This window comes from Patella vulgata, chromosome 5 (assembly GCF_932274485.2).
Source record: "Patella vulgata chromosome 5, xgPatVulg1.2, whole genome shotgun sequence".
In the NCBI taxonomy this organism is placed as follows: domain Eukaryota; kingdom Metazoa; phylum Mollusca; class Gastropoda; family Patellidae; genus Patella; species Patella vulgata.
The window spans coordinates 42,326,953-42,354,803 of record NC_065883.2 but is presented as its reverse complement, the minus strand read 5'-3'; the positions used below and the strand labels follow the sequence as shown (position 1 = coordinate 42,354,803).

Genomic DNA, 27,851 nt, shown 5'->3' with positions numbered 1-27,851 from the left:
GCACGTTCCCATTTTTCAATATTTTAATTTCGGCAGTGTCTTTTATTCCCCATTTGCTATTGATTTCGTCGCCGATCGTTTTAGTTTTTATAGCAATAGATTTTGTATAATCCTTAGGCTTGACGGTGACCACTTTGGTGTATTTATTAGTAATTAATTTATCAGTATGTTTACAACTGCCTACTGCTTTAAAACAGTTACGAAGTGGTGTATTTAAAAGGGTTACATCTCACTGTGCCCACTTTTGATTAATCCAATTAAGGTCTAATTAGGATTAGTGTATTAAGCGGATTAGGATTAGGTGTTATAGGTAATTAGATGGAAAAAAACAAATATTGAAAGTGACTAAATATTCAGTCTTATAATTGGTGAGATGAACTCACTGTAATCGTTAAAGTGATGAATTTTATTCAAAAAATGACACTTGAATATAATATGAATTATGTTCAGTAAGCCTACACATTACACGGTCTTTATAAGGACACACAGAATTCAGTCTGTCATATTTCATCATGGCAAACGTTCAAGTAAACATCCAGTACATCCCCAATGCTCAAGGTGGAGAAAACTTAGTCCATGAAGAATACAAATTCCGAGTGAAGAATAGGAAGGCAGAACGAGTATACTGGAGATGTTGTATAAAAGGTTGTCCAGCAACCCTGAACACCCACCAAGGCTTTATTACCAAATATTCCAGAAACCACAACCATGTTGCTAACCCACACAAGGTGGCAGTCGACAAATTTCTCGTTGCCATGAAAACCAAGGTGCAAGAGGAAACCAAACCAGTCTGTGCCATCTATCAAGAAGAAGTATCAGGTATGTATTTATCTCTAATGTTGTGTGCCGTTGATTTAAATGATTCAACGTTAAAGCATACTGAACATGTTCTTCCGTAACAAACCAATCGAGTGTCTGGTCGAGTATTAATGATATAATAATATGTATAATAAATATTTTCTTTTTGTTTGTTTACAGCCCTTCGATCTGACCGTGACTCAGGTGAGATGATCAGAGAGATTCCAACATTCTATAGTTGCTGTGCTTCCCTGTATAGAGCCCGAGCAAAGATCCTCCCAGCACTTCCTCAGACCCGCAACGATATCCAGCTTCCAGATTCTTACACCAAGACCACACCCGGAGACGACTTCCTTCTCCACACAGCAGCCGACAACAGGTTTCTAGTGTTTTCCACACAAGAAAATCTTTACCATCTCGCCAATGCAGACACTATATACTGTGATGGAACATTTAGCATGAGTCCTACCTTATTCACCCAGATCTACACTATACATGCTTTTGTACACAATAAAATGTTCCCTTTGGTGTATGCACTATTACCCGATAAGAAGGAGGCAACATATGTTGAGTTCCTCAGATGTGTTAGAGACAAAACATTGGCACTTGTCAATGTTAATCTTAACCCAGGCCATGTGTTTACAGATTTCGAAGTTAGTATGCAAAATGCTGTGAGAACTGTGTTGCCGAGGTCAGAACTAAAAGGTTGTTTTTTTCACTTTGGTCAGTGTATTTGGCGCAATGCGCAGAAATATGGACTACAAGCAGATTTTTTCTCGGGTGCCAGAAATCAATAAAATCGTCAAGCAAGCAGCAGCATTACCATTAATTCCAATACAGCAGGTTGAAGATGTATGGCTGCATGCCCTTGATGATGCACCACTCCAAGATGCCAGAGTGTTGCAATTTGCAGATTACGTAACTGAGTTCTGGGTGGAGGGGCAGCATGGCAGAATGATGTGGAACCATTTCCACACTGAAGGTCCACGCACAACGAACCATGTTGAAGGATGGCATTCCAAGATAACATCCAGTATTGCCACCCCTCACCCAAATATTTTTAAGTTGGTGGCTTTTTTTAAGAATGAACAAGCTTACTCCGAAGTAACCATTCTCCTGTTAGGTGCCAACGGAAAATTACGGCCTAAGAGAAGAAAGTGCAGGCAACTAGAAACCCGACTCCAAACTCTGAAAACAGATCTTCAGAACGGTATAAAGACTGTATTCGAGTATGCCGATGGCGTAGCCCGTTTAACTACATTGTAAATTTTCATTGTTTATCTTGTTTTTGTGTGATGTATGATATACCCATGTATGTTATACTTTTATTACATATTTTATATATAAAACATCGAAAATTGTTATATTTTCATTAAATTATAAAGTGCTAATGTGATGTATGATATATCCATGTATGTTATATTTTTATTACATATTTTATATATAAAACATCGAAAATTGTTATATTTTCATTAAATTATAAAGTGCTAATGTGATGTATGATATATCCATGTATGTTATATTTTTATTAAATATTTTATATATAAAACATCGAAAATTGTTATATTTTCATTAAATTATAAAGTGCTAATGTGATGTATGATATATCCATGTATGTTATATTTTTATTAAATATATATGAAACATCGAAAAATAAAAAAAAAATTACATAAAATATTTGTTTTTTTTTCCATCTAATTACCTATAACACCTAATCCTAATCCGCTTAATCCACTAATCCTAATTAGACCTTAATTGGATTAATCAAAAGTGGGCACAGTGAGGACACACCTTTAAAAGACATTCACCATAGCTTGAACATTTTGTATTCATGGCCGCCATATTGATTCTACGTAAACAAAGTCTTGGGAATAACTCGAGATTTTAATTGAGAATTCGGAGTCAAATAACTGCAACAATAAATTTTTTGTTTGTTTTTGTTTGTTTTTTTTTTAAAAAAAAACATTATTACCCAGATCTAATATGGTAATGCCAGGGATGGGGCCCTGACTTATTACCTTACATGTTTTTCCCTATACAATTTTAATTATCAATAATGCAAATATCCAATTACATAATATACAATATACAAGATAATAGCAACATTAATAATAAAAGAAGTAGAGTAGTCATTTTCTGTTCATATGTTAAAAAGTTAATATTCGTCTGATAATAGAGAATCAATTACTGACCATTTTTCTAATTTTTTTGAGGTATAATGAGCTATAGCAGATTGGTACCCAAAATAAGAGAGCAGTGAAGATAGGTTCAAAGTTTGGTTTTTCTTCTCTGAAACATATATATGAAGAGAGAAGAGAAATGGGGTTTAACGCCCACTCGACACAAACTAGGTCATTTCGGGACTAACATGGTTTTTTAATTTTTTATTTCAATAATTCGCTTGCGCGTAGGGGTCTTTAGCAGTGGGAGGAAACCGGAGGACGCGGAGAAAACCCACGAGGTTGGACAGGCGACCCTACTCCTTGTCACGTACAACCGGGGATTCGAAACCACGCCAGTCGACTCAATGACAGACTTTATGACACAGCGCGCGCACGCTAACCATTCAGCCATAGTTCTTGGACTATTTTACAGGATGTGAAAAAATGAATTAAGTCTTCTGTTGAATCTTATAATATAATATGCCTGCTTATAATATTAGTAAATCTTATAGGTTGTAGTAAATTTGTACTTAGCTTGTCGTAATGTTGGATTATCTTTGCTTGCTACGCCTGCATGATCAGAGAGCTGTCTGAATACGTCCATTCAGTTAGATTGTAACAATCAAACATGAATGAAATATTGTTGTTGTTGTTTATTAAAGATATAACGTCCAATACATTAGATATGATATTATGGACAGGTTGATTTAATTAAATTTACACTTAATGGGTTGAAAATTGGTAAAAACATACCAAACGTCCGTGTATATCAAAAGTCTAACCCACAAAATAAAAAGTCCTTGTATATTAAAAAATCAATTTAAAGCACACTTATACAATCGCTGTCGTGAGAGAGCGGGTGGGTCATCTTCTCCCTGTGTCATAATAAAAACATGTTAAAAACGAAGGTCCAGCTGACTGATGTTTCGCGCCATCGGTGCGAGTAGAAAAAAACCCGTGGGGAAAAAAGTATTCCGATTCCGTTATGTGGAAAAGCGAATGAATGAAATGTTGTTTAATGGCACATCAGCTCCTACTGGGCTATATTGCGCCAAACATATGGTGAGGTTTCTTGAGACAAACTAGAAACAAATAATCGCAATATTATCTATATATATACATAAATAAAAACAAATATCACAGCAAATATCAAATAAAAATAAATATAAACTTTATGTATATATATCCGATATATACAATTAAAATTTTCGATAAAAATCTATCTCTTTTAAAAACAATCTAGCCCTTTACAATATATACCCGGTTGGGCAAACAGCTGATGTAGTGATTGGCAACGGTAATACCGTAATCTTGTATCTTTGGGATACTTACACCCAATCAAAATATGCTTAACTGTCAATGGAACATGACAGTGTTCACATTCTGGTTGAGGCTCTCGCTTTAAGAAGAAAATATGTGTTAAAAAAGTATGACCTATGCGAGAGCGACAAAAACAACTTCATCTCTCCTGTTGGACCAAGGAGGGGCTTTATATGATGAAGTTTATTTGTGCCTGCAAGATCCCAAGACCGTTGCCAGCGATCGTATATGAAATTATTAATAATAGATTTAAAATCCTTATATGGTGTTAAAAATTGTGATATGGGAAGATCTAAAGCAGACATGGCAGCCGTGTCTACTTGATCATTCCCTTTAATATCGTTATGACTGGGGAGCCAGCAAAGGACAATTCCTTGCTTATGAAATCATATGAAAGTAGCAGACGATAAATGTCTGCTAATAATGGGTGATCAAGCTGTTTATTATTAATTGCTTGAAGACAGGACAAAGAATCAGAAAAGATGACGTGTTTTACATCTGGTGAGGACTGAATGAACTCCAAAGCTTGGATTATTGCCGGGAGCTCAGCTGTAAAAAAAGCAGCGGGTGGTAGTCGAACAGAAATGGTCTCAGATGATGTCAAAGTAGCCGAAGCTACCCGATCATCTGTATATATTGGAGTATAATCACCATATTTATACCTTAACTCTCGAAGGAGAGACTGAAAAACCGTGGTGCTAGTGTCTCTTTTTATGTTGTGTAAGATCTTTGAGGGAGATATAGCCCACGGTGGAGTCCTAAAGAAAGGGGTATTCGCAATACTGCCAAGGCTGATACCAGCTTCCGGCAAAAGGGATTGTATGCAAAAACCGCTGGTGGGATAACTTTAGTCTTGAGCAGATATAAATGCTCCTGATACTGTGTTAAATGAAATATGGTGTTAAATGAAATAAGTCTTAAGCAGATATAAGTGCTCATGATATGGTCTAAATATAGTGTTCAATCAAATATGATTGGGTAAAAATGCTATTTTCGTAGCATACTGCAGTGCCAGTTTATCACGTCTGTTGTCCAGTGAGTGCTCATGCGCCTCGAAGTATAAACTGTCCACTGGGGATGTACGAAATGCTCCTAAGCTGATTCTAGGTCCCTGGTTGTGTATGGCGTTGAGCTCTTTGAGATAAGACTCGCGGGCAGACTCATACACAATACACTCATAATCGAGTTTAGATCTTATTATAGCTCGATATAATTCAGGATTTGATAAGACTCCCAATATGTTTAGGGCTTTCAGACATTTCTTCCTGAGGCTTTTAATGTGAGTGATAAATGACAATTTCTTAAAAAAATATCAGCCCCAGAAATTTGGTTTCCTCCACAATTGGTAGGCGATGGCCATCCAAGAACAATTCTGGATCAGGATGCAAGCCTCTTTTCTGACAGAAATGCATGCAGACAATCTTTCGTTTTTCGAAATCCATTTTCGGTTGCCCATTGTTGAAGTGATTTCAAACAAAGCTGCAACTTACGTTTGATTATCCGCTGTACTACCATAGCACATCAGAAAGTCATCAACATAAAGAGCGCCGTTTGTACCTGGTTTAAGGCACGCTGGGATCGTGTTAATTTTTATAGCAAAAAGAGTAGGAGATAATATGCTTCAATGAGGAAATGAGTTGTTCCCAGTTGTACTTTAAATGACCTATCTTCCAAGAAATGTTTAATGAAGATAGGTAAGCGTGGTATCATATGCTTTCTCTTGATCGAAGAATATTGCAACTAAATGTTGCTTCTGGATCAAAGCGTCCCTGACAAATGTTTCAAATCTGATGAGATGACCAAGACTTCTCCTTTGGGACCTAAATCCACATTGGAGGCCAGTAATAAGGTTGTTGGACTCGAGGTACCAAACAAGCCTTCGAATGATCCAACTCTCCATGGTTTTCAAATACAGCTAGTTAAAGCGATCGGACGATAGTTGATAGGATTCGTATGATCTTTACCCGGATTAGGGATGGAAATTATTGTGGTTTCATGCCACAAAGGAGGGAAATTCCCATCTACCCAAATCTGGTTAAAAAGATCCAGCAAGATTAAAAGTGTTGACAAAGGTAAATGTTTTAAAATCTGGTAATGTATTTCATCTGGACGAATTGCAATTTCCTGAGCTCGCTTTAGCGAATCCCGAAGCTCTGCATTCATCATTACGGGACTTGTCATTACGGATGAGCATGCGTGTTCCCAGATAGTTACTATCAATAGTATTGGATATAATTTTATAGTTACAATATTGATATATCTTTGATTCATTAATAATTTTCGTGTTTAACACTGTTTCTTGTAAACAAAGTATCTCTGTATAATTGAATTTATCTGTCGCTTTTAGCGAATCCCGAAGCTCTGCAATGGTAAAAATATCATTGTAGTATTCATTATTGCGGGACTTGAAATTAAGTCGCCTTTTCTCCTGTTGTTGTTTAAATAATGCCTCGAAATTGGATGATAAATTGAATGAAAATGTACTGGCCAGAGAATTAGCAATATCAGGAAATGTTGTTAAGGTGGTATTATCAACATCTTGATGATTAACTGATAATGCACTACTTTTACCTTTAATTCTACGGGAATTGATCCTTGAGACATACCCTTGTCATGAAGATTTCTTTGCTTGACGTATGGTTCTACGCCCGGACCATTTGGTATACCGCAATATTCTCCAAGGAAGGATAGATCCTTAATCGTCTTATGATACGACCACTCTCTTTAAGAGCGGATTTGGACTAGCCATTATATCCTGGTTTATTGAAACACGTTGGTTCGAAATGAAATGTGTTTTATGGCACGTCAGCTCCAACCGGGCTATATTGCGCCAAACATATGGTCAATATTACAAGACAGGCTAAATTATATCACAGAAAAACATTATATGCATAAATAAAAACAATATCACAGTTAGTAAAATTAAAAATAAAATAAAACTTTTATACAAGGAAAGGCTTGGTGTGATGAAGTTTATTTGTTTCTGCAAGATCCCAAGACCGTTGCCAGTGGCCATATATAAAATGGTTGATACAAGATTTAAAATCTGTAAAGGGTAAAAGAAGTTGTGATATCGGGAGATCAAAAGTAAATATGGAAGCAGCAGGTGGTAGTGTGACAGACATGATTCCAGATGACGTGACGGTAGCCGAAGCTACCCGATCACCATATTTGGAACCATCAGTGTAAATGGGAGCATAATCACAATACATGTATTTAGACCTCAGCTCTCCAAAGAGAGTCTGAAACACCGTGGAACTAGTATCTCTCTTTTTGTTTTTCGTTAGATATAAATCGATCTTTGGAGGCGATATAGTCCAGGGTGGAGTACTAAACAAAAGGGTATTCGCAATACTGTCATGACTGATGCCAGACTCTGACAAAAGGGGTTGGATGCGAATACCGAATGATGGAATAACGTTAGTTTTCAGTAAATGCAGATGTTCATGATATGTTCTAAATATGGTGGTATATGAAATATGACGAGGCAGAGATGCAATTTTTTTTAGCATACTGCAGTGCCAGTTTATCACTTCTGTCGTGCAACGAGGGCTCGTGAGCCTCGGCATATAAACTGTGCACTGGCTGGAGATGTACGGAATGCTCCTAAACTGATTCCAAGTCCTTGGTTGTGTATGGTGTCGAGCTCTTTGAGATAAGACTCGCGGGCAGACCCATACACAATACACACATAATCGAGTTTAGATCTTATTAAAGCTCGATGTAATCTGAGCAAGAACTTATGGTCTACTCCCCAGACAGTGTTTGATAAGACTCTCAATATGTTGAGGGCTTTCAGACATTTCTTCTTCAGGGTTTTAATATGAGGGATAAACGATAATTTCTTATCAAATATCAAACCCAAGAATTTCGTTTCATCTACAACTGGAATAGGACTACCATCCAGTGTAAGTTCCGGATCAGGCTGTAAACCTCTTCTTTGACAGAAGTGCATGCACACAAGTCTTGGATTTCGAAAATCGAAATCCGTTGTCAGGTGCCCATCGTTGAATAGAATTCAAGCAAAGCTGCAACTGACGTTCGATTGTCTGCATACTTGTCGATCCGCAACACATCTGAAAATCGTCAACATAAAGAGAGCCGTCGACCTCACGTTTATGACACGCTGGTATGGTATTTATTTTGATAGAAAAAAGCGTGGGAGATAATATACTTCCCTGAGGAACTCCCATTTCCTGGGGAAATTGGTTAGAGAAATTTGATCCCAAACGTACCTGAAACGACCTATCTTCTAAGAAGTTTGTAATGAAGATAGGTAAGCGACCCCGCAGACCGAGGTTATGCAGGTCGCGCATGATCCCATATTGCCATGTGGTATCATAAGCTTTCTCCAGATCGAAAAATATAGCAACTAAATGTTGTTTTTGGATGAAAGCATCCCTGACAAACGTTTCAAATCTAACGAGATGATCAAGAGTGCACTTTAGGGACCGAAATCCACATTGGAGATCTGTAATGATGTTATTGGACTCAAGGTACCAAACCAGCCTTCGATTGATCAATCTCTCCATGGTTTTGCAAATGAAGCTATTTAAAGCGATCGGGCGATAATTGGCAGGATTCGTAGGATCTTTACCCGGTTTAGGAATGGGAATTATTGTGGCTTCACGCCAAGAATGAGGGAAATTCCCATCAACCCAAATCCGGTTATAAAGATCTAATAATATTAAAAGTGTAGAAAAGGGTAAATGCTTTAAAATCTGGTAGTGAATTTCATCTGGACCAGTTGCAGTATCTCGAGCTCGTTTAAGAGAATCACGGAGTTCATCAATAGAAAACTTTTCATTAAAAACATTCATCATTACGGGACTTAAAATTAAGTCGCCTTTTCTCCTGCTGATGTTTAATGCCCCTGAAAGGCATCAGGGGTGAAATTTGATGATGAATTGAATGAGAAAGTACTGGCCAGAGAATTAGCAATATCGGGAAATGTTGTTAGGGTGGAATTATCAATATTTAGATGGTTAACTGATCATGCACTACTTTTACTTTTAATGCTACGAATCCTATCCCATACCCATTTGGAAGTGGTATGGTAATTTATCCTTGAGACATAACCTTGCCATGAAGACTTCTTTGCTTGGGGAGTGGTTCTACGGGCCGTCGCCCGGACCATTTCGTATGCTGCAATATTCTCCATGGAAGGGCGATTCTCAAGGCGTCTTAAAATAAGATCACGCCCTTTAAGAGCGGATTTGCAATCGTTATTATACCATGGTTTATTGAAACGTTTGGGCACAATCGTGGTCTTTGGAATCGCCTGAAGAATTGAAGTGAATAAGGCCATTGGCTCATCTGCATCTTCTAACTCTTTTGCAGACGCAAAGATTCAAAAAGAGCCCAATCAGCCTTATGCAACTTCCACCTCTGCGGCTTTTCAACTGGAGAGGGTCCATTATTATCTATCAAGATCGGAAAGTGGTCACTGCCACACAGATCTTCATTCACTCTCCATGTAAAATCCTGATACAGGACCGGAGAGCAAATGGTTAGATCAAGGGAAGAACAAGAAGCTGTGGCAGGATGTAGATAAGTAGGCGAGTCATCATTTAATAAACACAAATGTTAATGTTAATGAAGTCCGCTATTTGTTTACCTCTGTTATTATCATCTGGGCTACCCCAGAGAAAATGATGACCGTTGAAATCTCCCGTAATTATAAACAGGAGGGGAAGTTGTGCAACAAGGTCATCAAGATTTCTAGAGTTCAGATGTAAACTTGGTGGAAGATATACAGAGCAGAGTGTGATAGGAATATGTGGAGTCACCGTAACTGCAACTGCCTGTAAAGGCGAGTTGAGGGCGACTTTACTCTGCGAAATATTTCCAATAAGGAAAATGGAAACACCACCGTGTGCTCTACCATCATTATTAGCAAAATGATGATAGGCAACATCTGATAAGACATCTGAATTCTTTAAACAAGTTTCTTGTATACAAATAGCTAAAGGGTTAAATTTTTAAATTAAGATTTGAACTTTATTAAAATTTGGTTTAAGACCACGACAATTCCATTGAATAATGGAATTAGCCATGTTCGGGGAGGTTTAACAGGGCTTTTATGATGTTGTTTGGGGTCATGTACTTCAACAACAACATCCATAAGATTGTCCTGTATCCCGAACCTGTTAAAAGTTTGGACAGGATCCTCGTCACCCTTCCTACTACGAAAGGAATTTAATTTTGAACTATGGGGAACGCCTTTACCAGAATGTTCCATGTTCTTAACTTTTGTGAGTGGATTTCCACCATTTGCTAGAGGAGTGGGGGGGGGGGGCACAATCTCCTCTATCTCAGACTCCCGAGACGTATTTACAGTCTGAGTGCTAAGAGATTTATTTACTGGTTTTGGAGTAATATTAGGTTTTTGTTTCGACGAGGAATCTGCTGTCTCCGCTGGAAATTCAGCAGGCGTTTAGAAGCGGTTTCCGGCTTGACTGCATTTGCAAAAGACATTGCAAATGTTGGGTTTGCAGCCTCACCCAACTTCCTAGTTTCCGGATAAGATATGTCTTTCTCCGTTTTTACCTGCTGAACTTGTTTTTCTTTTTTCCATATTGGGCACTCTCTAGAATATGCAAAATGAGACCCTTTGCAGTTAATGCAATGGTGATCAAGCTGACAAGATGTACTTTCGTGACCATCTTGTCCACATCGAGCACACATCGCTTTGCCCTTACACACATTTTTGCTGTGAGCAAAGCGTTGACAATGAAAACAACGCAATGGATTTGGAATGTAAGGGGTAACTGCAATGACAAGAAAAACAGCTTTAATCATCCTAGGTAGATCTGGTTTATCAAAGGTGTTGGTTTGGATAATATTACCATTACGTCTGATGGAAATACGTTTGACTTAAGTAACACCTTGTGAGGCGAGATTTTCAAGCATCTCTTCCTCAGTGCTGACTTCTAAATCCTGAGACCGAATAACACCTCTTGAAGACTTAAGAGAGTTATACGGCGCAACTTTGATTGGAATGTTGGCTAAAGTGGTTGATTTTAACAATGATGAAGCATGTGACTCTTTAGCACATTCCACTAACAGAGTACCATTTCTCATTTTCTTGACACTTTTGGGCTCACCGGCCAAGCCAGCAAGACCTTTAGAAATCAAGAAAAGTGAGGTTTTAGCTAGATTAGTATCATGTGTACTCTGTATAACCAGAAATCTATCCCAGGTTCGGAATGGAATGGAATGGAGTTTTATGGCACGTCAGCTCCAACCAGGCTATATGGTGCCAAACACATGGTGATTTTGACGAGACAAATTAAACCAATATCACATAAATATATTTATATACATAAATAAAAACAAGTATCACAGGCAATAAAGTTATTAAAGATAAATACAAATTAACATAAGTCCTTTATGTATATAAATAGTTAAAAACAAAAATATACAGGATAAATATATATACAATGGCGTCACAGTAGCCGAAGCTACCCGATCACCAAATTTCGAGCCATCTGTATAAATAGGAGCATAATCACCATATTTAGACCTTAGCTCTCGAAAGAGAGACTGAAACACCGTGGAGCTAGTACCCTTCCTTTTTTGTTGTGTTAGTTCGAAATCGATCTTTGGTGGAGATATAGCTCACGGTGGAGTCCTAAAGAAAGGGGTATTCGCAATACTGTCGTGGCTGATTCCAGCTCCAGACAAAAGGGGTTGTATGCGAATACCAAATGATCGAATAACTTTAGGTTTAAGGATATATAAATGCTCGTGGTAGGGTCTAAAGATGTTGTTATATGAAATATGATTAGGGAGTGATGAAATTTTAGTAGCATACTGCAGTGCTAGTTTATCACGTCTGTCGTGCAATGAGGGCACGTGCGCCTCGACGTATAAACTATGCACTGGAGATGTACGAAAGGCTCCTAAACTAATTCTAAGTCCTTGGTTGTGTATGGTGTCAAGCTCTTTGAGATAAGACTCACGGGCTGATCCATACACAATACACCCACAATCGAGTTTGGATCTTTTTAATGCTCGATATATTCTGAGCAAGACCTTACGGTCTGCTCCCCAGTCAGTGTTTGACAAGACTCTCAATATGTTAAGGGCTTTTAGACATTTCTTCTTAAATGGGATATAAATGATAATTTCCTATCAAATACCAAACCTAAGAATTTCCTTTCGTCTACAACTGGAATGGGATTGCCATCCAGTTAAGCTCCGGATCAGGATGTAAACCTCTTCTTTGACAAAAATGCTAGTCTTGGATTTCGAAAATCGAAATCCAGTGTTAGTTGCCCTTCGTTTAATAGAATTCAAACAAAGTTGCAACTGACGTTCGAGTATCTGCATACTTGTCGATCCGTGACATACCTGAAAATCATCAACATAAAGAGAGCCGTCGTATTAATTGTAATAGAAAATAGTGTGGGGGGATAATATACTTCCCTGAGGGACTACCATTACCCGAGGATATGGGTCAAAGAAAATTGATCACAGGCGTACCTTAAACGACCTATCTTCTAGGAAATTGGAAATAAATAGAGGCAACCGACCTCGTAAACATAAGTTATGGAGGTCACGCATAATACCATATGTCCATGTGGTATCGTACGCTTTCTCCAGATCTAAAAAAATGGCAACAAAGTGTTGTTTCTGGATGAAAGCGTCCCTGACGAACGTTTCAAATCAAACGAGATGATTAAGAGTGCTCCTTTGGGACCGAAATCCACATTGGAGGTCTGTAATGAGGTTGCTGGACTCAACGTACCAAACAAGCCTTCGATTGATCAATCTCTCCATGGTTTGCAAATGCAGCTAGTTAAAGCGATCGGACGATAATTGGTAGGATTCGTAGGATCTTTACCTGGTTTAAGGATGAGAATTATTGTGGCTTCATGCCACGAAGGAGGGAAATTCCCATCAACCCAAATCCGGTTGAAAAGATCCAACAAAATTAAGAGTGTTGGTAAAGGTAAATGTTTTAAAATCTGGTTGTGTATTTCATCTGGACCAGTTGCAGTATCGCGAGCTCGCTTAAGCGAATCCCGGAGCTCTGCAGTAGAGAAGTTATCATTGCATCATTGCGGGACTTGAAATTAAGTCGCCTTTTCTCCTGTTGAGCTTTAATGCCTCGAAAGGCATCAGAGGAGAAATTGGATGATGAATTGAATGAGATTTAACTGGCCAGAGAATTTGCAATATCAGGACATGTTGTTAAAGTGGTATTATCAACATTTAGATGGTTGGCTGAAAATGCACTACTTTTACCTTTAATCCGACGAATCCTATCCCATACCGATTTGGCGTATGGTTCTACGGGCCTTCGCCCGGACCATTTGGTATGCAGCAATATTTTCCATGCAAGGGTGAGTCTCGAGTCGTCTCAAAATACGATCACGCTCTTTGTTGAAACGTTTTGGTTCAGTCGTGGTCTTTGGAATCGCCTGCTCAGCTACATCTTGAAGAATTGAAGTGAATAAGGCCATGGGCTCATCTGCATATTCTAACTCCTTTGTATCAAAAGAGAAGAGACACAAAGATTCAAAAAGAGCCTAATCAGCCTTATGCAACTTCCACCTCTGAGGTCTTTCGGCCGGAGAGGAACCATTATTATCAATTAAAATAGGAAAGTGGTCACTGCCACACAGATCTTCATTTAATCTGTTCGTAAAATCCTGAAACAGGACCGGAGAGCTGGATGTAGATAAGTAGGCGAGTCATCATTTAATAAACACAAATTATTAATGTTAATAAAGTCAGCTATTTGATTACCTCTGATATTATCATCAGGGCTACCGCAGAGTGAATGATGACCATTGAAATCATCCATAAGGATAAAGGGGGGAGGTAATTGTTCTAGCAGGTCATCAAGATCCCTGGGGTTTAAATTTAAACTTGGTGGTAAGTATACAGAGCATAGAGTAACAGGAATATGTAAAGTCACCTTAGCAGCCACAGCCTGCAGAGGAGTGGTTAGGGGGACTTGACTCTGTGGGACATCTCCATTAATAATAATGGAAACGCCGCCATGTGCTTTCGAATCCCCGGTTATACGTGACTAGGAGTAGGGTCGCCTGTCGAACCTCGTCGGTTTTCTCCTGGTCCTCCGATATCCTCCCACTGCTAAAGCGAATTATTGAAATACAATTAAACCATATGTTAGTCCCGAAATGACCTAGTTTGTGTCGAGTGGACGTTAAACCCCATTTCTCTCTCTCCCTCTCCTCCATGTGCTCTACCATAATTAGTAGCAAAATGTTTAAATGGTAATTTATAGACCACAACATAAGATTAAAAATCTTAATTGAATGTACTTATAGCCAATGGTTACTTTACCCATTTTACGGCAAGTTCAAACCAATTTGATTAAAATTAATTCAGCTATTGAGGTTTAAGTATCCGAAAGCCAAAAACGGTTTTCAAATTTTCAATTACAACCTTAATCCGGTTGATTGGCTGGTGACGTCACAGGCACTACAGATACTATATACATTATCTATACAATACACACCACCAATTGACAAGTGTGTGTGTCCAATTAACGTGTGGCTGGCATAATCATAATCACCGAATTATCGTCTTCCGTTGTTATAGATTAGACATTTGTGATTGGAATATTTTTGAGTGAATTTAAAATGCCGTATCATGCCGTAGATCCATTTAGGGTGCCATTGTTTAAATGGGCCCCGTGACAACTAAAGACGACCTAAGCAATTAGCACATTTACCGGTAATTTGGATAACCCCGTAATACTTGATATCCCAAACTATTCTCTGTAAGTACAGAAATACAAATGGTGCCAGTCAATTGTCGATATATTCATTATTAGCTAAATATAATAATAATAACCATTTCTATACACAAAGAACAACTTTTATCGTAACTCCATTTGAAATTCACAGCGAATATGGAATTTTCCGATGACCATGCATAGATCGCCCTCATTTCTCAGCCAATCAACGCTAGGAATCTTATTGCCATGTACGGTTCCATGCACTACGGGCGTAATAACTGAGGTTAAACTTTGGCGCGAAAATTGCGCGGGATCCATGGACATGAATATCAAATACACTTGATGATACGCAGAGTTCCTGATGCCGTTTGGTGAGTGATTAAACTGTCAATGCAATTGTAAAATACTTTTATTATAAAGAAGATAACCTAATCGTATCACAAAAATTTATCCCTCGAATAAGTTATATTCAGATTTCATATCAAGTCAATTAATATTGTTTAATCGCCAGTCAACAAATAATACGACGCTACTTGATTACAAAAACACCGGTGAGCAATAATTATTGGGTAAATAATAATTATAAACAACTGTTGAGTAAAACTTAATTATTTTATACAATTAATATGTGTGTGTGCGATTCTATCATTCGTGGGTACTACGCACACGTTCCACCAAGAGTGATGTCTTTGATCTGGCCGGCGTAAAAAAGATAATTACCTAATCAGCATTCCTAATCTCACTAACAATGAATGCTAACACCGAGATGTAAATTAATTTATGACCCCAAGTCTGTATAACTTTAGTCGGATTGATTAATTAATGACAGATATGAACGACACTACTTGCCATAATACACAAAGATAGTTAGTTGACCCCTCTCAATCTGTCTGTTATTCCATTTAGATGGTTACCAACAAAATTTATTTGTACTGTTAATTCTAACGTACGATGATAACGGATCGTCATTTACAAATCGCTTTTCAATCATGTTTGACTTTTATGATACATTTTGCATGACCACTTCTTTTTACTTCTGTACTCTTTTACTCGGGGAAATTATAGTCCAGGAGCTAATGACAAAATAATATGGTCATATGTTACAAAAGGTTTGATCCCCCAAATTTGTAGCAGGTGTCGGTAGGAGTAAAAATCAATTGGTCAGATCGGGCACTGCTGGGGCATATAGCCGCAGCAGCACCTTAAAGCAGCACCTTAAAGTAGCCCCCAGGGGGCCTAAAATTAGGTCATAAGTTACATGGCTGAAACTTTGTAGGGACAATGGTATCCATAGTCGGAGTAAATATTTCACAAATCTAACCAAAATTTCCGGGGCTTTCCCCAAGTCAGACCACGCCAAATATCGCCTCACGGTGCTAATAATAAAAATATGGTCATCAGTTACATGGCTGAAACTTACCAGAAACAAAGATCCACACTTGGTAAATACAATTTTCAAAAATTTAACCAAAAATTAGGTCATAAGTTACATGGCTGAAACTTTGTAGGGACAATGGTATCCATAGTCGGAGTAAATATTTCACAAATCTAACCAAAATTTCTGGGGCTTTCCCCAAGTCAGACCACGCCCAATATCGCCTCACGGGGCTAATAATATGGTTATCAGTTACATGGCTGAAACTTATCAGAAACGAAGATCCACACTTGGTAAATACAATTTTCAAAAATCGAACCCAAAATTTGGGGGCTTTCCCCAAGTCATATCGCTCTAAAGTATGTCCGACCACACCCTAAAAATAGGGCTTTTATATGGTCATAAGTTACATGACTGAAATTTACCAGAAACAAAGATCCATACTTGGTAAATACAATTTTCAAAAATCTAACCAAAAATGTTGGGACTTTCCTCAAGTCAGATCGTCCTAAAGCCCACCTGGCCACGCCCTAAAAGTGGGACTTTTTATATGGACATCAGTTATATGGCTGCAACTTACCAGAAATATTGTTCCATGCATGAAAAATGTATTTTCGAAAATCTAACCATAAATGTGGAGGCTTTCCCCAAGTCAGAAGGGCCTTAAAATTCAGCCCTCTATATAAATCATCCCATGGTGATTATTAGAACAGGTTATCTCTGTGCCACCAACTATGAACTTTTTTATCTCATAATATAAATAGTTTGTACAATATAATATTCTATAGGTATACCTGTATTGTATATTAGTCTTCCGTTACCGGCAATACAATATACCGGAAAACAACCGGAAAACAACCGGAAAACACCATTTTATACTGAATACCGGAAAACACCGGAAAAACACTAAATACCGGAAAACATCCTAAATACCGGAAAACACCCTAAATGGGTAACCCGGAGCCTGGTCCTCTGTGTGCGGTTTTCTACCAAGTGAGCGCCGATGAAGGAAGGTCAAGGTCATGTTCGTTTTACAAATAGCCCCCCCCCCCCCAAAAAAAAAATCCGATTTTTTTTTCTCCCAAATTTTTGGGACGAAAAAAATTTTCTGTCCCCCCCCCCCAAAAAAAAAATCAAATTTTTCCGATAAATTGGTTTTATAAAAAAAGACATTCCGTAGGAAATAATTTTACAGAAAAAAAATACTGGAAAAAAAAAAAAAATTTTTTTTGGAGAGAAATTTGGGAGAAGAAATCTGAAAATAAATTTTTCTTTGACCGTAGGCGATCGCTCACTTGTATGTTAATGAACTTATTTCATCGGCGCTCACCTGGTCCAAAACCACACACGAAGACCAAACTCCGCATTACTAAATAGCTACCGGAAAACTTAGAAGAGTAAACTGTGCCCGAGATTTTTTTTTAGAGAGCGCGCCGCGCCGCTCCGGGAGGGATCATCGTCAGGGTGGGACGGGGGGTGGAATTGTCCAGTCACGTGACGAACATAGATCTTCCATTCCTCAACCCATATTGTTTCCACAGTCATTGTCATTAATCACAAATTAGTGGATTATATACGAAAATGCAGGTTTACTTTGAAATAGTGCAAATGATACTTTTCCATCTACAATCTTCAGATCAAAGTCTTCAGCCACCAGGAAGTGGTTAATATAGTAATGTTTTATTACGATAGTAGTACATAAAACAAATTGGTTGCCTGAGGTTCTCGGGGGGAAAGTAGCCTCATCGGCTAGAGTCCTCTATTTCACAACCAAAAACAACAATTGCTTCCTTGAAAATTTATGGATCAACCCTTTTCACAGACGTCCAGCTTACCACTTCCCGTCAATGCAGTAAGATAGAATATGTAGTTTCCTCATGGACAATTGGGCTAAAGTTGGGGTTTTCTCAAGGAAAACTGGTCAACGAGTTGGGGAATAAAGGTCGAAAAGTAATCCAGAAAAAAAAATCCTGTGTGCGGCCCTCGGATTATGATGGAATATGTTGAATATTATTATGGTTTAAGTGATTATATTTGACCCTGGAATGAAAGTAAGCTCAGAAACAAGTAGATTTTTAGCCCTTCCAACGAGATTACAGCCTGTCCGAGAATTGCGTGGCATCCATTTCGTTTGGTGATTAGGACACATAGCGGTTAAACCTGGAACTTCAACTCGAACTATTCAGGGATTTATTAACTCGCTTTTGATGATACTTGCTGTTTTATGACGCGATTTTTTGTTACCTAATTCCACTAATTCGTACCACCCTGATGCCAGCGTTACTGGTAAGAATCAGGAGACCGGCGCAACCGGCATATAACGGGGCCCTCAGAGGGCTGTGTTTAATCTACTGAAATACTGAAACACTGAAATCTACTAAAATTTACTGAAAACTAAAATTAAAATACAAGATAAAATATGGTCAATGATGGAGGTAGACTGATTGCGTCTTTTAAAACATTCAAAACATAATAGGCATCAACAAAATTTTGGAGATGTTTTCCGGTATTTAGTGTTTTTCCGGTGTTTTCCGGTATTCAGTATAAAATGGTGTTTTCCGGTTGTTTTCCGGTGTTTCCCGGTTGTTTTCCGGTGTTTCCCGGTTGTTTTCCGGTGTTTTCCTGTGTTTTCCGGTATATAGTATGGCCCTTCAGTTACAGTGTCTCATAGAGTACAATTATTTTGTTTTCTTCCACACAAAAAGTATGTAACTTTTACAGTCGGCACAAATTTCATTCATTTTGCAAGTTGAAGTCTAAGAACTTAACACAACATGGAAAAATCAATCCAATTGGTAATATAACTGAAATTTCCAAATATTTTGAATTAATTAGGCATAAAGTCAAGCAGTAATATATATAAGCATGTATATAAATTAGAGTAGATCCAGTACAAATATGTCCATGTTTACGGTAGATAAATACATACAAAAATACAAATACGTCAAGTTGGAAAAATCAACCATCCTTACTTCTTTATTCTGGTATACATCATATCGTACGAAGGCTGGTGCTCTCTTCATTCTGGCAATGGTTCCGATTCTTGTTTTTAAGAAAGGTACTCTACAAAACTGAAAAAATTTTAGAAATCCATAAAAAGTCACGTTTGAAGTATGCTGAAATTATGCCCCCCCCCCCCCCCAAAGTTGTATATGAGTTAACAGGATTTCATATGGAATGATGTAGAAGATTTACGGAACTATCTAAACTTCAAAAGAAACAGAATGATGAAGTACAAGAAAATGACAATCCAAATTCCAATCCAAATTGATGAGATCATGTTTAACATTGACTTCTGCATCCAGTTCCGGTGTGTTCGAGAAGGTCTGTCGGTTTTGCAAAAAATCAAACAGAAAACATCAAGGTCACAAACAGACAGTAATAACCTGTGTCACAAAGACAACCGAAAAAAGAATATTCAAGAATATGCAACAATTCTTCAGGATGAAAATATGCTTAAGAACATCCAATATATAGATTTCATTGGCAAAGACATTCATTATCATGCAATGTGCAGAATAGAATATCAACACAGAGCTGAAAAGATGTGAGAAGTAAGCGGGTCATATGATAAAAGTGAATGATGACATGATGCTAGAAATATACATACCAAAGCATTTGATGCTTTATGTAGTATTGTGACTGACATTATTCGGAAAAAAAGGGGTCTACCTGTTAAATAACTTACTGCAATACTATCAGTCATGTTTATTAGAATTTGGTGGCGGAAACTATAGAGAGTTAGGTATTTTGCCCAGCGATTTGCAGAACAAGCTGGTTAAATTCTTTTGTGAGAATATTTCAATTGACAGTGGGAATAAAAGATGTGGTAATATTGTCTTCAGTAAAGGTTTAAATGTTGATGACGCTGTTCGCAAGGCATCTGACAACGCCAGAGAAACTGAACATACAGTTCAGAACTTCAGGGTGTCACTTTCTTACTCCGATGAGAAATATTCAGTACGAAGAAAATGAAACTGCCTGAATATTTAACCATACAACATTATCTTAAATGGTGAAATAGCAGTATCAGACATGGTCTCCGCTTTCTTTACACATCTACTAGTTGGTCCATACTCTAATTGTGGATAAAACAAAGTCAAGAGAATTAATTCCATTAGTCAGCATGTCATTTATTCTTTAACCAGGGGTAGGACTAAGCCATCAAAACACCTACAACTGGGTCTTGCAATGAAGGCCTTACAGGCAGTAAAAAGTTTATTGAGATTCTTAATCGTTTGGGACATGCCTTAAGTTACAATAGCATTGAGGAACTCGAAACAGAATTGACATTTACATCCAGTGAGCGCAACCAAGAAACACCCATTGGCATGATGGTGTCACCACACCTATCAACCGGGGTTGCAGTAGGCATTCGGGATTTCGTTGAGACTGACAACCAATCACCAATAATTGCCTTGTTTTCTCTCGGTAAAAGTGAATCCATTCCTTCTGGAGTAAATAGTTTTTGAAGGATTTGTTTGTAGTATCTATGGGTTTGTAGTATCTATGGGATGCCTAACAATGGATGTCTTTCTGGTATTAAAGGCATAGAAGCAAGCCCTTTGCCGCCATGCTCACAGGTATTAACTTTGAAAATCAAGAGAGCGAAGTATAATTTATAGCACAAGTTTTATGAGTTAAATTATTGGAGTCACGAGGGGGCGTAGCCCCCGAGTGTCTTCAATAATTTAACGAATAAACGTGCTATAAAATACTTGTAACATATTGATTGACAGGTGACGTATAGACAAGTGAGTTGTTCTTAAAAACTACACGTGCATAACGAGCGGCGAACATATTAAAATAGGTCATCAACACCTGTATACATCAGTTGATATATTTCAATTCGCGACGTACAGACGCAATGTCGCATTGTTTATTTAGTGATAACGACGATGAAGATATTATTCTTTCACAAAATTTAGACGATATAGAAAAGGAATTAGCAGTGATAAATAATATTGAGAACGACGATGATGATATTATTCTTTCACAAATTTTAGACAATATAGAAAAGGAATTAGCAGAGAAAAATAATATTGAGAAAGATGTGGATTACGGCGAATTGAACCTTATTTCTACTGCAGAGGAATTTGTTAAAGCAGAGATGGAGAAAGAATCTGATTATGGTGAATTTAACCTAATTTCTACAGCCGAGGAACACGTTAAAGAGGAAGTGAAATCGGTTGTGCTTGAAAGGTTTCAAACGCCAGTATCTCAGGTTGAAATAGACACTTTAATACATTCACAAACAAACGCTAATACCAGAAAGAATACTAAATGGTCACTAAATATATTCAATGAATGGCGGAAATGTCGATCGAAGGGCGATAATGATATACCTGAATTGCAAGATATGACAGCAGAAGAATTAGATTATTGGTTACAGCGATTTCTTGTAGAATTGCGTAAAATGAACGGAGATGAGTATTCCCCTAAATCAGTTTATTATATCATTTGTGGGCTTATGAGACACTTGAAGGACCATAATATTTACATTAACATTCTAGAGGAAGCTGATAAACGTTTTGTGTTAACCAGAAAGGTGTTAGATGCCAAGATGAAGGAATTAGTAAGCAAAGGAGTCGGTTGTAAACCGAAAACCGCTGACCCCGTATCAAACGAAGATGAGGATAAGTTGTGGAATTCTGGTGTCTTTGGTTTTACCAACTCAACGAGTTTACAGTACACAGTATTTTTTTACGCATGTAAACTGTTTGGACTACGAGGAAGAGATGAGCACCGCCATTTAGAAGCTGACCAGTTTGAATTGGGTAATGATAAAAATGGTTACTACATACGATACATAGGAAGAAACAACAAAACATTTACTGGTGGTCTAGCCCATTTGAAGTTAAAGAACAAAGATATAAAGCACTATTGCACTAATTACGGAGGTGAGTTCTAAAATCTGTATAATAAAATAATCAAAGTAATCATACACCACAAGGTTATGTATCCTTATCAAAGTGTAGCCTGTAGAAATGTTAAAGGGATAATATGCGAGATTTTTGACAAAATTACTCATTCTGACTTTTATGGCCTTTTTAGTCACATTATGAAATTTGTATGCTGTCTGACAATTGGTATCCTTTCTTATATGGGGGCCCGGTGTGGCCGAGTGGTTAGGACGCTTGTCGCTCATGCTGGGGGGTCCCGGGTTCGCATCCCGGCGAGGCCGAGGTCAACCTTGTGGATTTTTCCGACTGGGTTCCTCCTTGTCAGGTGAGGGCTGACATGGAAAAGCGTTCTAGTTCATCTGAGACGACGATAAACGGAGTCCCGTGTTCATTCGATCGAGCACGTTAAAGACACCTCGGCAGTTAAAAATCGGTTGTAAGAGTAGGCCATGTGCCGCTGCCTTGGCAAAATTCACCCTCATTGTACACACTTGGCATATGCCCGTCTCTAATTAGCCTTACAGTGCATAAAAATGGGACGTTAAACTCCATTTCATTTCATTTCATTTATTTCTTATATTTGTGTATTTTAGGTCAAAGATGTTTGTATACAGTATTTAAAACCTATTTAGACGCGATATAATCTGGAATTTTTTATAGAAAGCCATTACAGAATGGCATAAGATACAGAAAGCAGCCTGTTGGGATAAATAAATTAGGTAATTTCATGAAAGAAATGTGTCAACAAGCTGGTTTAGTCGGATATTACACTAACCACTCCGGTAAGAAGACCTGTGCCACTGAAATGTACCACAATGGACAAGATGAACAATCCATCATGGAACGCACAGGTCATAGATCTGTCGAGGCGTGTAGGGTTTACAAAATTAAATCCGACGAAATGCAGAAACAGATTTCAAGTGTCTTAGAGGCGCCAATAAGTGCTAAAGAAAATAGCGAACCTGTTTCTAAAAAAGCGAAAATTTCGGCTTCCTCACCCCCACCGAAGGACACACGTTTTAACGAATTTATCAACACTTGCGGACCAGTACATTTCAATAATTGTAAATTTACTTTTATGTAATAAAATACTGTTTATGAGGTGTTGAAAAAAACACTGTTTTGGAGTTCATTTATTTTGAAAAGTTGTCACCTTGAGTTAACAAGGTTTGACTTCAAGCCAAGTAAAACAGGGCGGGACCTTGATGCTTTGCCAAGACACTCCCAAAAAATGGCCACCGTGCAACAACTAGTGAAATTTCGAAGTTGTAGCACACCTAAGCCCCTCCCCATGAAAACTAATGATTGTAGCATGGGTATGAATAAGAAAAAATCTACTGTATATGTTACAATTATATTTGTAGTGTCTGGATAAATGTGTCAAAGAATAATCTCCCCAATTTCCATCCATATAATAGAGGGGTGGGTTTGAAATGATGATGGGGTGTATGAATTAAAGTGGTTTGATGGTGATGTTGCTCCCGTGTCAGTTGAGAGTACTTGCATAGATGAAGATAGTGACCAAGAAAGCAAGGACTCCGATGACGAATCAAACAATTCTTGTAGTGACGAAAGTGTGACAGATTAACTATTGGCATCACCCAGCCACACTTACTCACTTATTTTAAATCATTAAAATGTTGTGCGGAACAAATATTTACCAATGAGGAGGAAGGATAACTAAAGTTATATGTATTATAACTATAAATAGATTTCATAATTTCAGTAATTCATCACTGACTAACATTTTTTAAAATCCATTAGGTTGTTATTTATTATCGAAGATCGGGAAAAGCAAAAACTATCGAATTCAAACCAAAGCAAATTATTAATCCCATAAATACTTTCGAAATATTTGTTTAAATTTTCCACTTTGTTATAAGATATTGAATAACATTCTGAATCATTGTTGAATGGGTTGTTGTGATGGAATACAGAACGTTTGAAGACATAAATTTAACATCAGTCCTAACTATCTATTCATAACAGGTGTCGTGAATGGGGTATGACACGCTTACTCTTCCTACAACACTTGATACCATTGCTCATTTTAGGATTTCACATAGCTAATAAACATTTGTTCTATTTTGTGCTATTATTTTGAATCTTGATGCGGTTCAACAATGTATTATTGATATTACATTATTATAAGCTTTATATAGAGGGGGTGGGTGGGGCTGCAATTTTAAGACCTGTTTGACTTGGGGAAAGCCCCCATATTTATGGTTAGATTTTCGAAAAATACATTTTTCATGCATGGGACAAAATTTCTAGTAAGTTTCAGCCATGTAACTGATGACCATATAATAACTCCCACTTTTAGGGCGTGGCCAGGTGGGCTTTAGGACGATCTGACTTGAGGAAAGCCCCAACATTTTTGGTTAGATTTTTGAAAAATATGTTTTCCAAGTATGGATCTTTGTTTCTAGTAAGTTTCAGCCATGTAACTTATAACCATATAAAAAGGCCCATTTTTAGGTTGTGGTCGGACATACTTTAGAGCTATCTGACTTGGGGAAAGCCCCCAAAGTTTTGGTTAGATTTTTGAAAATTGTATTTACCAATGATGGTTCTTTGTTTCTGGTAAGTTTCAGCCATGTAACTTATGACCATATAAAACGCCCCATTTTCAGGGTGTGGTTGGACATACTTTAGAACGATCTGACTTGGGGAAAGTCCCCAAATTTTTGGTTAGATTTTTAAAAATTGTATTTACCAAGTGTGGATCTTCGTTTCTGGTAAGTTTCAGCCATGTAACTGATGACCATATTATTAGCCCCGTGAGGCGATATTGGGCGGGGTCTGACTTGGGGAAAGCCCCGGAAATTTTGGTTAGATTTGTGAAATATTTACTCCGACTATGGATACCATTGTCCCTACAAAGTTTCAGCCATCTAACTTATAACCTAATTTTAGGCCCCCTGGGGGCTACTTTAAGGTGCTGCTGCGGCTATACGCCCCATCAGTGCCCGATCTGACCAATTGATTTTTACTCCTACCAACACATGCTACAAATTTGGGGGATCAAACCTTTTGTAACTGATGACCATATTATTTTGTCATTAGCTCCTGGACTATTAGAACCACAATACTCTTTTGACGAATATGTATCTCGAATCGATTGGACACGATGTTATAGGGCATTAAAATTGCTGTCGTGAGAAACGAGAGCGACCATACATTATGAAACAAATTCTAAATTGGATCTTAAATTAAAATGAATTACAAAACAAATTATTCCGTAGTCAATTGTTTTATTTAATTATGGGGATTAAGGAATCAGTCAGGCGTTAATGAATTCACAGGCCGCCTGTATATAGGTAATTAAGGAATAAACATTCTGAATATGCATTCGGTCACTGTGACGTCACTGGCGTCTGAGGGGATTAAGAGTGTTTTCGATAATTGGCAAAGTCGTTTTTACGGGAGGTCTATTTTTACGACTTTGAGTGAAGATAACTGAATAAATTTCAATCAGATTGACGTGAACTTGCCGTAAAGTTAATATAGTAACCATTGGCTACACGTATCGTAAATTTCCCAAGCCCATCTTATGTGCACTTTAAGAAATGTTTCTTGTAAACAAAAAGCTTATGGATTGAATTTTTGTATTAGGATTTGGACTTCATTAAAATTGGGCTTAATACCACGACAGTTCCATTGAATTATGGAATTGACCATCGTCAGGAATGTTTAACAGGACTTCTTGACTGTTGTTTTGGATTGGGGTCGTGAATCTCCACAACAACATCCATCGTGTCCTGATTCCCAAACCTATTATAGGTCTGGACAGGATCATCTTCACCCTTCCTACTACGGAAAGATGATAGTTTTGAACCGGCCTTCGAAGTTGAAGGTCGGTCTTTAGTGGTTTTCCACCGTTCGGTGGTAGTGTGAGTGGCTTTCCACCCTTTTTAAGAGGAGTGTCGGGCACAATCTCCTCTGCCGCCTCAGTCACTAAAGACGAACTTGTCTGAGTGCCGAGGGCAATAATTTCTGGTTTCTTTGATGTTGGGGGCTTAGTTGATGATCCTGTCTGCCCGGAAGCTGGCAGGGGCAACTCGGCCTGACAAGCAACGGAAACGAAGTTGCAAATACGGGCAATGGTGTGGCAATCTCAACCAGGGTAAGAAATATTTTTTTATGTTTTCATCTGTTAAACCTGTTTCTTTTTTTTCCACAAAGGACACTCTCTTGAATAAGCAAAATGAGTTCCTTTGCAATTGGCACAGTGATATGGGAGTTGACATGTTTCACTTTCGTGGCCATCTTGGCCACATCGTGCACCATTTGGTTTTCCCTTACATACAATTTTGCTGTGCCCAAAGCGTTTGCACTGAAAGCAACGCAATGGGTTTGGTATGGAAGGAGAAACTGGAATTAAAAGAAATCCAGCTTTTATCGATTTGGGCAGTTCTGGTTTGTTAAATGTCAGGATATAGGTGTTGGTTTGGATGATGTTACCGTTACGCTTGATGGAAATGCGTTTTACAACTGTTACACCTTGTGAGGAGAGATTTTCAAGCATATCTTCCTCATTACTACCTTCTAAATCCTGAGACCTAATAACACCTCTAGAAAAATTTAGACTATTATGAGGTGTTACCTTAATAGGCAGGCCCGCTAAAGTTGTAGATTTTAATAAACATAACGAATGTTGCTCTTTAGCGCATTCAACCAAGAGCGTACCATTCCTCATTTTTTTTAACGCTTTTAGGTTCTACCAGATAATCCGGCGAGACCTTTGGCAATTAAAAAGGGATATTGTTTACATAATGAGGTTTCATTGGTACTCTCAAGAACCAGAAACCTATACCAAGTTCGGGAGGTTTTGTTTGATGTATCAAAAATATCGTCTGTCGGTCCGCGTTTCGGCGGACGAGGTTTTTTTTTTATTTTCGAAGCCACCCTTAAAGATTCATCACTGACTGCTCCCCAATCACCCAGGATTGCAACATCCGTACATGCTATTGCGCGGATATCCAGCGGGCGGTATTGCACTTTCGCATTATTATTATTATTATTATTATTACAGCATATTTATAGTGCACCCTTTCATATAACATGTTCAGGGGCACTTTACAAAGTGACAATGTAAATCACACATAAACAACAAGATTATGGGCATGTTAACGATTGTATACAGAGTCAGTTAAAAGCCTGATTAAAAAAATGTGTTTTAAGTTGTTTTTTAAAAGAATATAGAGATGTACAACATCTTAAACTAAATGGTAGATTATTCCATAAAACAGGTGCTTGATAACTAAAAGAGCGCTGACCATAAGAGACTAGTTGAACAGTTTTGGGCTTTAAAAGTAGTTTATCTGATGTACGTAATGTTCGGCCAGGTGTATAGAGTTCTAAAAGATCTGAGAGGTAAACAGGAGCTAAATTATTTAAACATTTAAAAGTAAGTAATAAAATCTTAAAATCAATTCGATATTTAACAGGTAACCAGTGTAAATTATATAAAACAGGAGTTACGTGGTCACATTTCTTAGTTAAAGTAACAAGTCTAGCCGCAGTATTCTGTACTTTTTGTAATTTATCTATAAGCTTTAAAGGTAAACCAACTA

General features: G+C 37.8%; 1 protein-coding gene and 1 long non-coding RNA gene across 2 annotated transcripts in view; both read left to right on the top strand.

The window, feature by feature from the left end:
- LOC126820275 (uncharacterized) overlaps positions 1 to 27,851 on the top strand; it is a 175,525-nt gene that overhangs the window by 101,200 nt on the left and 46,474 nt on the right. The gene's annotated exons all lie outside the window — the stretch shown is intronic.
- LOC126820273 (uncharacterized) lies at positions 504 to 1,820 on the top strand. Its single transcript, XM_050548132.2, has 2 exons — positions 504 to 819; positions 979 to 1,820. The coding sequence occupies exons 1-2, from the start codon at positions 513 to 515 to the stop codon at positions 1,593 to 1,595; spliced, it is 924 nt and encodes a 307-aa protein (XP_050404089.1). The 5' UTR covers positions 504 to 512; the 3' UTR covers positions 1,596 to 1,820.

What these genes read in the sequence shown, in the direction of transcription:
- LOC126820273 (XM_050548132.2), top strand. Translation starts at nt 513, where the DNA reads ATGGCAAACGTTCAAGTAAACATCCAGTACATCCCCAATGCTCAAGGT. An exon ending in CTATCAAGAAGAAGTATCAG is followed by an intron (nt 820 to 978) that starts GTATGTATTTAT and finishes GTTTGTTTACAG; the next exon opens with CCCTTCGATCTGACCGTGAC.